The sequence below is a fragment of the Polypterus senegalus genome, chromosome 13 (genome assembly GCF_016835505.1).
Source record: "Polypterus senegalus isolate Bchr_013 chromosome 13, ASM1683550v1, whole genome shotgun sequence".
Lineage (NCBI taxonomy): Eukaryota > Metazoa > Chordata > Cladistia > Polypteriformes > Polypteridae > Polypterus > Polypterus senegalus.
The window spans coordinates 143,395,977-143,408,366 of record NC_053166.1 but is presented as its reverse complement, the minus strand read 5'-3'; the positions used below and the strand labels follow the sequence as shown (position 1 = coordinate 143,408,366).

The 12,390-nt window shown below is 42.4% G+C and overlaps 1 protein-coding gene across 1 annotated transcript in view; it reads right to left on the bottom strand.

Moving 5' to 3' along the window:
- Nucleotides 1-12,390, bottom strand: part of emp2 (epithelial membrane protein 2) — an 86,706-nt gene that overhangs the window by 16,572 nt on the left and 57,744 nt on the right. Inside the window, exon 3 of the mRNA XM_039774552.1 lies at nucleotides 516-606. Coding sequence (XP_039630486.1) covers nucleotides 516-606 — 91 coding nt within the window. The remainder of the gene's footprint in view (nucleotides 1-515; nucleotides 607-12,390) is intronic.

Here is a 12,390-nt window from a genome sequence, read left to right as displayed (position 1 = left end):
TGACACCATAAAAAAGAAAGGAAAATTCACTCATAAAACAATTATTTTTGTCTTTGGGACTCTAAACTGTAATTATTGCATACAATACCTGCACATCCATTGCCTGTCTTGCTCTAATAATGGCAGCCAATGAAAGCCAGTCTTTAACAGAATATCATTTCCTATAAGATTGTCAGTTAAAGTTCTTGATAAACACAAATAAAACAAGCCTGAAACTGTTAAGTGAAAAATTTGGACACAATGACTGAATCACTAAGGTCTGAGAAGCTGTCCTCTGTTCTCCAGGGTGCTGCCATGTATTTTAATTGAAATTTTATGTATCATTATCTCAAAGTGACCAACAAAACTAATAAACAATTTTGCAGTTCAAAAGTAATGACAGAAAAAAAGGAAATATTTTGCTGTAATATTATATAATATGCAAATAAAATGGGCTCACAAAGTGCATCCCAGAATGTGAACATACAGAAAGTAATAATTAATATTGCAAAAACAAAGATTTACAACCTACTTACCCCCATATGAGTCTCTGTATGAAATACAATAATTTGTGCTATTACAGAATTGCCAGATATCAGTGTAGACATTTCCAGTTACCCACCAGGCCTGCAAGAAGAAAGTAACAGATGAACATTAGCTGGGTTTCCATGTAATCAGTCCAAGACTCTGCTATATGGACCCATCTGTCAGTCTTAATTTGATATAGTGCCGCTCACTATGAGGGTGAGCAAAACAGAATTTTGTAAAAGCAATGCAATAAGCTTTCAGACAACTTAAAAGAGGGTGGCACAGCATCTGGTGCTGCTGCCTCACACCTCCAACCTGACTTCAACACGTTCTCCCTGTGGAGGGGTGGTTTCTCTATAGGTACTCTGGGACTGCTACATCTTAAAGATTTGTGGGTTTAGTTAATATGTGCTTTACTGGGAAGAAGGGTCACTGGCCGGGATTGGCTCTAGCAGACCCCCGTGACCCTGTGTTAGGATATAGCGGGTTAGACAATGACTGATTGACTGACTAATATATATCTATACTAATAAAAGGCAAAGCCCTCACTTACTCACTCACTCACTCACTCATCACTAATTCTCCAACTTCCGTGTAGGTAGAAGGCTGAAATTTGGCAGGCTTATTCCTTACAGCTTACTTACAAAAGTTGGGCAGGTTTCATTTTGAAATTCTACGCCTAATGGTCATAACTGGAACCTATTTTTCTCCATATACTGTAATGGACGTTAGCCTCGATGGCCGTGGGGGGGGGCGGAGCTGCGTGTGACATCATCACGCCTCCCACATAATCACGTGAACTGACTGTGACCGCAGTACATAGAAAAGAAGGAAGAGCTCCCAAAGAGCGCTGAAGAAAAACGTCGAATACTTGATTTGTGAGATACAAGTTTAATGAGAAGACACGAGGTATAAACGAGACTTTGGATCACTTTGTAACGGACTTAAAATTGCTGTGGCGAGAAACTTTTAAGTGCCGGGTCTTAGCTAACATTAAATAAAGCCGTGGACATCGCAACATCATACAAGAGAGCAGCTCACGTGAACTTCCATTCATTAAACCTGTTCAAAAAACGCATTACACAATTGACAAGGTGATGGCTTTATATGTTGTTCATTTATAAAACAGCGGAGAAGCTGTGTAAAGGCTGTTTCACAAAAAACCAGCGGAGCGTCTTATATGAGCAGGCAGTCAGCTAAAGAAGGGAATCAATAAATATCTATAATCATAATAAACGAACAAAAAATAACGTACAAGCCGCGGATTAAATAAAGGAAATGGGTACCTGAACAGTAAAGTAAGTCTCGAATAGCTACACAATAACTATAAGAATCGTAATAAACGAACAATAAAACAGTATAGAATCGCGAAGCAAAGAGAAACAACGGCCATATATGGCGTTCGTTTATAAAGCAGCGGAGAAGCTGTGTGAAGGCAGCTACAAAAAAAAACCAGCAGAGCGCCACACTCTGAATGTATTCCTGGCACACCTGTTATACCCTCTGATCTCCCATTTCAATTGAAATGCCTCCAATTTCCAGTAAGGCTCTGCTATCCTCAGATATCCATGATACGCTTTGGAAAGAATCAGAATATACATAACAATGCAATAAATTTTACCTATCAAAAGGTATATTAATGTTATATATATATATGTAATTTATATATATATTTATATATATATATATATTATGCAGTATATGCATATGCCATATACACACACATAAACAAAGTTAGAAAGGAGTACTGCACTGTATAGGGTGGTCCTGATCTAATTATGCAATTTTCATTATGCTATAACTTATTAAGTTTAATACATAGAAAATCACCCGAAAAATCCCGGACCATCGAGAAGTGTGCAAACTGACGACAAGAAGAATCGTCTTTGCGCTGAACTGGAACTGTCCCCGCATAAATCAAAGTCATCCAGATGATCTGGATCTGCATAATTAGATCTGGACCACCCTGTATATGGAAAGTAAATTTTAAAGAAAGTTTACACATGACTATTAAATAAAAAAGCATTTGTAAGAAAATCGAAACAAAGCACATGGCAGCCTTGTTGATTTCATATTGAAATTCTTATTGTACACTTCCATCAGAAATGTGCCGAGCCTCAGCTCCACCTCCATTTTGGAGTCGGACCATATACGACTTCCATCTGAAGAATATGTCTCCCCATTCATTGCATGTTTTTTTTGTTTATTCAATCACTTGGGCATTACCTTCAGGTGCCCCAAACTTCTAAAATCATTTTGTCAGTTTGGAGCCACCAGTAAACCCAACTTTCACGCCTTGAACTTGTGGGGCTTGTGGGAAAAAAACCAAGAGAAGGCACAACAACCACAGACACTGACTGTGTTATGGGATTTGAAGCCAGGATGCTGGCTCAGAACCAACCACTGTACCAGTGTCCTTCCAAATAATAAGGTAAGCAAAATAGCAGACAGGTGGCATGGTAGTGCTTTTTTTTGATATACTATATTAATTCTCAAGGGGAAATTGTGTTTTCACCTGACTTTTGGGGGTTAGAGCACAGGGTCAGCCATTGTACAGTACCCCTGGTGCAATATTCCGATTAAGGGCCTTGCTTATTTCAGCTGCCTCCCCAATAAAAATACCTGGATTCACGAATTGAGTTCCCAGCCTGTGTGGGGACTGCACATTCACTTACTCTGTTTCTGTTAGTGGTCTCTTCTTGTCCTTCACTTTCCCCCCAAAGCGGCTATTAGTTTGCAATTTTTTATTTGTCCATTATTGGTGAGAGTACCCTTATAGATTAAAGGTGCTAGGATGGGATCCGGCATTCCTAAACAATGGATTGGAAGAAGCCAGTTTATGAAAATGGAAACATGTGTTAGCTAAGCCCCAGTAACTCCTAAGATTTCCTAAATAGATTTTTATACCTTTTCATTGTATAACACAACATATTTTAAAACTAAGGTAAATAAAAAACATTTCTTGTCTGTCATATTCTGTGTTAGCTGAAACATCAGGTACCTGTACATTTAATGCAGATTTTTAGGACAAATTTCCCTTTTTTCCCTTATTTGTATTTAATAGAGGATTCAACCTGTAAGGCAGGTGTCAGGCAGTAGGTGGCAGTGTTTAGACGACTGTGTGTAGCACAAAAGCTCAATGCTGCTTCACTGTATCAGCCAATGCTGCTCAGGATTGGTAACAGTGAGTGCTTTTGCAGTTCAGCTGTGTCTTCTGTACACATTATACCACCTTAAAAGACCCCTGTAATCTACGACTGCCTTCTTTTTACCCTTAAGGACACTGGAGGTGTATTTTTTTTTTTTTAAAGTTTGCAAATACACAACAAAGTAGCAATCGAGAGTGCAACAGACTCCTAATTAGAGATGTATTCTTATAGGCGTTGTTTAAAGTGTGTGCCTTCTAACATCCTTCATAATCCGGCACCCGTACTTTAAACAGTCTGACCGATGGACATTTGAGACCACTACTTAACACATTAAACATCACTTATAATTTGGCTTGTGTGTATTCATTTGTCTGATATCTCTTGTGCTTTACAGGCCAGTGCCTTTCACACTAGACCACACTAAGCGATGTTAACACCACCCCGAGGACCTTCACAGGTGCAGAAAAATTGTTTTTCAACAGCTGAAGCTCTGCTAGGTTAAGTGGCCAAGTCAGAGTCAATGGTGGGAATTGAACACGAGCCGCACGCTTTATGGTCCAGTGCCTTACACACTAAGCCACATTGCCTGCACTCTAATGCAGTCCTCTTTTAATTTTGAAAATCTGATATGTGAAAGTGGTGGGGACTGACCCGGCATCCTAATGGTTCGATATTGTCTGGCATCTTACACACTAGGCCACACTGAGTCTAGTAAAATACAGTGTGCCGGGACACTACAGGAGAACAGATCAATAAGAATTCAATTGTTTATGTCTGTTTTGTACATTTGGAGCACAAGTTAGGTAAAAGGATGTGCTCAGAGAGACTGTAACTGGGGAGTGAGATGGCCACATTTTCCTTGACAGTAAAGAAAGTATTCTGACCCCTTCACTTTCTGCACACCTTATTGTGATGTACATTTTATTTTTAATGGGGTGTGTGGTGGACAGACGGGGCCCTTGCTTGGCCGGGATGCCTATATGATGGAAGGACCCGGGGAGAGAGCGGGCTCAAGAGACATTGTCTCCCCCGGGAGGGTGCTAGAGGGCAGTCCCCCCTGGGTGGATGTGGTGTTGCAGTTTCCTAAATGGCAATTGAGAGTTGGAGTTCACTGCAGCCCTGTTGGGTTCTGTGGGTGCCGGCAGGGGGCGCTATCGAACTGCAGAGCCCTACGATGCTGGGCTTCCCCCACACCTGCTGGAAGGTGCTTATGGGCCACCCGGAGGGCTCCCAGGTGTGGCTCCTTAAAAGGAGTCAGAGTCGGGAGGGAGGAAGACGAAGCTTGCCGAAGGAGGAGTGGAGGCAAAGAAGAGGAACAAGTCAGAGAGAGAAAGAGAGAAAAAGAAAGAAGAAAAGAAAAGCACTGTATTGCATTGTACTTGTGCTTGTGCTTATGTAATGTGCTTCTAATGGGAATGACTGGGAAGCGTTTCCCCTCATAATAAATGTGTGCTGTGTTGTGAAACCTGGTGCCTGCTTGTGTCAGGTTTGAGCAGCTGGTGCACCTCCTGCTGGCTACAGGGGTAATTGTGCCATTTTTGCCCATCAATCTATACTATACTGAAGAACCCATGATGACAATTAAAAATAGTTTTTAAGAAAGGTTTAAAATGTATTAAAAGCTCAAATCCCTCATTCATAAAAGTACGCAGACCCTTAATTCAGTATGTCGTAGATAACAGAGCATCAAGTCGTCTTGGGTAGGTTTGCCCACCTGGATTTGGGCAGTTTACCCCATTCCTTCTGGCAGGTCTTATATATCTTATATATCGGAATGCCTGACACGTTATATTCCAGATCGTAACCTTAGATCCTCAAATGAGTGTCTCCTTATAATTCCAAAAGCTAAACTTAAAAGAAGTTGTGAGGCAGCCTTCTGCTGTTATGCACCTAAAATCTGGAATAGCCTGCCAATAGGAATCCGCCAGGCAAATACAGTGGAGCACTTTAAAACACTGCTGAAAACACATTACTTTAACATGGCCTTCTCATAACTTCACTTTAACTTAATACTGATACTCTGTATGTTCAATTCTTCATAATAACTATTCATAGTGGCTCTAAAATCTGTACTGACCCCTACTCTCTCTTCTGTTTCTTTTTCCGGTTTCTTTGTGGTGGCGGCGCACCTACTCAAAGCATCATGATGCTCCAACATTGATTGGCTTCTGGGTTGACTGTTCACAAACAGGCCTATAGGGAACATAGAAGGGCGTATGCGGAAGCTTTGAAGGTTGCACGGTCCAGATTCTATTCTACCATCATTACAAATAGCTCCAGGGATCCAAAAAAACTTTTTTCTACTATAAATCATCTTCTTAAACCTCCTTCATGTGCTCATTCCGAGGCCACTGATGAGAGGTGTAATCTGCATATCAATTTTTTCAGACAAAAGGTTTATAACATTCGCTTAAACCTCTCTACCATGGATTTTCTGTTATCCTCAACTATCGACCAGCTGCCTGAGACTGTCCAGCCCCTTTGCTCCTTCTCTGTTGCCACACGGGAAGAGGTGGAGGACGTCATCAGGAAAATGAAACCGTCTACCAGTTACCTGGACCCTTTTCCCTCAGCCTTGCTGAAGGCCAACATTTCTGCTATTTCTACACTTATCACCAGGATTATAAACCAATCCCTTTTGGTTGGCCATATTCCATCAGCACTAAAAACTGCTGTCATCAGACCACTACTAAAAAAACCCACCCTGGATCCTGAAGTTCTGTCTAACTATAGACCCATCTCTAATCTTCCATTTCTTTCTAAAGTTCTGGAAAAAATAGTTGCAGTACAACTTCGTGATCATCTCAAACTGAATAATCTGTTTGAAAAGTTTCAGTCTGGTTTTCGCCCTGGCCATAGCACCGAAACAGCCCTGGTCAGGGTCACAAATGACCTTCTGATGTCAGCAGATACTGGTTCTCCTTCTTTACTCATTCTCCTTGACCTGACAGCTGCTTTTGATACAATTGATCATGATATTCTTCTTCACCGTCTGCAATACACCCTTGGACTTTCAGGAACTGTTCAAAATTGGTTTACATCTTATTTGACCGGTAGAACTGAGTATGTCGCACTTGGCAGCGCAAAATCTCACACCCATAATGTTACCTGTGGTGTTCCACAGGGCTCTGTGTTGGGCCCCATCCTTTTCAACATTTATATGCTCCCCCTTGGAAGTGTCATTAGCAGACATGGTTTTCTTTTCATTGTTATGCCGATGACACTCAGCTTTATCTTAGGACTACTCCCACCTCCTCTACTGCTCCTCTGCCAACATCTGCACTGACTATTTGTTTGGAGGAAATAGAGGCATGGATGAGGCTCAACTTCCTTCAGCTAAACAGATCTAAAACAGAAGCCATTTTAGTTGGCACACCACACCAGCTTCGTTCCACTACCATCACCAGTATCACCTTCTCTGGAAAAAAGATACCTCTTTCTACATTTGTTACAAACTTGGGTGTTAAAATGGATTCTCAACTAACTTTTGACACCCACATTAAACATCTCTGTAAGTCATCTTTTCACCATCTCAGGAACATTGCTAAACTCCGTCCAACAATTACCCTGGCAGATGCAGAGAGGCTTGTCCATGCCTTTGTCTCGTCCAGGCTGGATTACTGTAATGCGCTCCTCATTGGGATTCCTGGCAAGAGTATCCAGAGACTCCAGTACATTCAGAACAGCTGCCAGGATCCTGATGAGGGTGCAAAGCATGACCACATCACTCCTATCTTGAAAACCCTTCACTGGCTCCCTGTACCACTTAGAATTGAGTACAAGGTTTCCCTCCTTACCCATCAGTGCATCTATGGATCTGCTCCCCTGTATTTACAGGAACTCCTTATCCCTCATACTTCCTCACGCACCCTCCGCTCTGTGCATACCAACACTCTTCAAGTTCCCAGAACTAAACTTAGCACTATGGGTGATAGAGCCTTTTCTTCGGTGGCGCCGAGGCTGTGGAATTCCCTCCCCGACTACTTGAGAGCCCCACAGTCGATTGATGCCTTCAAACAAAGCCTAAAACTTATCTTTTTAGAAAGGCTTTCTGTTAATTTATTTCTATAGATTTTTTGTTTGTTAATTTTTATTCTTCTTTTGTAGCACTTTGAGATTGTTAAATATAAAGCGCGATATAAATAAAATCTATTATTATTATTATTTTATGGACTGAAAGCCAGAAGTCTACATGACCATCATCATCAGGTCCTTCCATGAGAACCCTAAATATAAAGAGGACTTTATGATTTATGTTAGGTAGAATGCCCAGAGGGGACTGGGAGGTCTCTTGGTCTGGAACCCCTACAGATTTTATTTTTTTTAGTTTTTTTTTTTGTTTTTTCTGTCCACCCTGTCCATCGGCCCTTACTTATTCTATGTTAATTAATGTTGACTTATGTTTATTTTTTATTGTGTCTTCTATTTTTCTATTCTTCATTTTGTAAAGCCCTTTGAGCTACATTTTTTTGTATAAAAATGTGCTATATAAATAAATGTTGTTGTTGTTGTTGTCTTCCCAAGTCCAAGATTGGATGGGAAGCGTCTGTAAGCTGCTCATCTACAGGACTCTCCACACACGTTCTGTGGGCCACTCAAGGACAGTCAGAGATTTGTCTTGAAGCCCCTCCAGCATTGTCCTGACTGTATGCTTTGGGTTATTATTGTGCTGAAGGGTAAACCGTCACCCCAGTCTGAGGTGGGTGGCCTGCACACTGGAGTTTGAGAGGATCTCCCAGAAACGACGTTGGTTCAATATGCTACAGGGAGATTTACTCGAAAGAGGCTCGGAATATTCTGTTGTAACTGCAGTTAGGATGAAGCAATCTGACCCAAAAAATACGCTCTATAACTTGACGTTTGTGTAATCGATTTCATTACATGAGATGCTGGAAGTGGTTTCTGTTTTCTGCCAGACACATTTTGATGCGGTGCTCCATGTTCCTGAACATATTGGCAAGTGTCTTGGGGGGAATAGCAACAATTTCACACTGGATGCTTTCTTCCACAGCGCAAGGTCTTGTTCCGGTAGACTTTTCCTTTGAGCATACCCCAAAGAAAGAATTCTGGTGGTGTCAGATCCGGTGACCATGGTGGCCAAAGCCCCTGTGAAATTCCCTTGTTGCCGAAGAAGGACATGCCATGCCATGCTCCTTGCTGATGTGTGACACATTGCTCCATCTTGCTGGAAGTAACCTTCCGTTAACTCACTATCATCCGGTTGATTCTGACATCGCTTAAACAAATTGGTGACCCAAAAGGTTTTCACCATGAAGACGTGCAGCTCAATACTGTACACCACCATCCTGATGAGAAGTTGAGTGACTGAGTGAAGGGGTACGGGTGGTATTCACCCAGAAGTTGCAAACGGAGGTTAAACATGGTAACTGCTGTCTGGTGCCTACCTCATCACTCCAACGCAGGGACATCCCAGCTTGTTCGAAGCTCCATATACTGAGGAGCATATCACAAGTTTGATTCGTTCAGATTGCTTCATCTTAGCAAGAGTTATTACAGAATATTCCGGGCCTCTTTTGAGTGAATCTCCCTGTAGTTTGTTGGGTTAAACACCTTTATTCATTAATCTCTGAGACCTCCATGTCTTTGTACAGGGGTGGGCAAAAGTAGATTTACAGTTGTGAGTATGCGAAACACATACACTATATGGACAAAAGTATAGGCTGTCTGACCATTACACCAACAGGGACTTTTAATGACATTACATTCAAATACACAGACTTTAATATGGAGCTGGTCCCCCCTTTGCAGCTATAACAGCTTCCACTCTTCTGGAAAGGCTTTCCACAAGAATTTGGAGCTTCTGTGGGACTTTGTGCCCATTCATTCTGTAGAGCATTTACGAGGTCAGGCACTGATTTTAGATGAGAAGGCCTGGCCTGGCTTACAATCTGCGTTCCAGTGGATCCCAAAGGTGTTTGATGGGGTTGGTCAGAACTGTGCAGGCCAGTCAAGTTCCTCCACACTGAACTCATCCCATCATGTCTTTATGGACCTTGCTTTGTGCACTGGGGCACAGCCATGTTGTAATAGAAAAGGGCCTTCCCCAAACTGTTTCTGTAAAGTTGGAAGCACAGTGTTGTCCAAAATGTTATTAACTATTAAGATTACCCTTCACTGGAAGTAGGGGGCCTCGCCCAAACCTTTAAAAACAGCAACATATCATCATCCCTCCTCCACCAAACTTCACAGTTGGCACAATGCAATCAGGCAGGTGACATTCTCCTGGCATCCACCAAACCCAGACTCTCCCATCTGACTGTTAAACAGAGAAGCGTGATTCATCTCTCCATAGAACACGTTTCCATCACTCCATCCAGCGTTGGCATTGGACTTGGTGTTGTCAGGCTTGCATGAAGCTGCCGGCCATGGAAACCCCTATGAAGCTCCTGCCACACAGTTAATGTCAGTGGAAGTTTGGAACTTTTCAGCTATGGAATCAGCAGAGCGTAGGCAACTTTTACACACCATGCACCTTATAAATGCTTGATCCTGCTCTGTGACTTTACGTGGTCTTCAGCTTCATGGCTGAGTTCCTTTTGTTCCTAAAATGCTTCCACGTTCCAATAATCCAAACTTACAGTTGGCCATGGAATATTCAGTAGAGATGAAATTTCACAAACTGTCTTATTGCAAAAGTGGCATCCTATCTCAGTACCACACTTGAAGTCACTGAGCTCTTCGGCACGACTCATTTGGTTTCACAAATGTTTGTAAATGGAGACAGCATGGCTAAGTGGCAGTGGGGCTGACTGAAGTACCTGAGGTGTGCCCAATACTTTTGTCTATTGTGGTCTATGGTTGGCTTGTCATCTCGGCCAATACCCCCAGGCCGCCAGAGGAAGCCCTCGCTGCAACATGCAGATGCCCCAAATTCCAGCAGGGTATCATGAACTATGGAGTTGTCATCCACAGCCCTGCTGGATAACATTGGGACCACCAGGGGTTGTGGCAGGGAGACTCAAAGACTATTATTTGCCCTATGCCCCGGAAGTACATCTGAGTCACATGGACAAAAGGAATGACGTGCTTCCGAGATGAAGAAAAGGAAGAGTTTTGATCTGACCCGGAAGTGCTAAGAAGTCACATAGGCTGAGGGTTCAGAAGCACTTCCGGGTCACGGACTATAAAAGGACTGTGGCAGCTCCCAGACGGCGAGCTGAGCTGGGTGGAAGGGTGGCAACGCGTCTGGGAGTGCAAGATTGTGTATTATTGATTAGTGATTGTGTTTAATGAGTATTGTGGAGAGGGGGGTGCTTTGTGCAATGTGCTGTATTAATAAAGTCTACTTTTGGACTTTTATCTGGTGTCTGGGACAAGGGTTCAAGGGAGCGATAGCACCCCCAATCTGTCACACCATACACTGTATATCTTTTAGACAATTTGAGCACTTAAGAGGTTATACCCAAGTGCACCGTGCCATTGTGACATTCTTTTGAGTTAATAAAATTAATAAAGCTATTCCAATAATCCTAACCTGCCATACCCACCACTGTAAACCAACTGTTGCCAACTCCTGTATGTTAAATAATGTTAAGGTCCACGTACATTTTTCTTTATCATGTTCTATCCATGGCTATTTACGTCCGCATTAAACTGCTCCTTGAGTAAATGCAAACTATTTATAGCGACTGGACAGTTCTTTGCGTCCACAAGGTCATGCTCTTTAAAATATGGTTTGGAAAGTTCACGTTAGCAACATTTACCAGGAGTAACATTAACAGAGACAACCAGACGGCTCACCTTGGGTTGTCTTGAAAAAGTAAAAGGAGCAATCAAGGCTCTATACTTTTTTTTGACACTAACATTGCTTGAAATTCAAATGCACTTGTTTGTTTTAATTGTTGAGATGATTACATGAGGTTACTGGGGTGGTAGCCCAACATGTCTTCCTGCTCACAACTGCTTCTTTTCCACCATTCATAATATATTGTGTGCTTTTCTTTGGAAAATCGTTTTTAACACACGTGGCAGTTTGTGAGGGGCCCATCATTTTATCAGTTTGAAAGCCACCCCACATATACATAGTGTGGGTGCCCCCACATCCTGGCTAGGGTAAAGGAAGGTTTCATACCCAGCCAGGAGGCCATAGTGGAAGAACTGGGAAAATGTATTCACCAGGAGCAGGTCATTCCACCATACAGCAGATGGCAGTGTTGGGCTAAACCCAATCAGGACAACTGCAGGGTTGCATGGGAAATGCAGTCCACCAATGCAACACTGTCGGGATATTTGGGGTCCACCAGTGGGAACTGTTGGGGGGGGGGAGGGGGTCCCCTGGTTTCTGCACAACCCAGAAGTGCTCTGGATGACTAAGGCAAGCAATTCCCAGGTCGGGCTTAAAAGAACACCTGCTGCCTCATTTGGACGAGTCAGAGTCGGAGCTGGGTGGGGGGCTAGTGGGCTACGCTCTTGGAGGAGAGAGGGACAGTGAGAACTTTAAAGGCTGTATATTGGCTGTAAGGGTAGTTGTATTGAGCTGTCTGGATTCAAAAATCCAAACATTTGCATGCAGAGTTGTGTTGGGTTGTGTGTGTCTGGGGTTTGGGAGCTCGGTGGCGCCCCCTACTGTTCCCAGTAGTATTAAGTGAAATGGAAATGTTGCCTGCAACAAAAGTAAAAAAAAAATTGTCTTTTGTTTTTATTTTCAAATTGAAGTTTATCATTCATTATTGAAACTATTTAAATTGTAATAGATATCTCAGAGACTTTGACC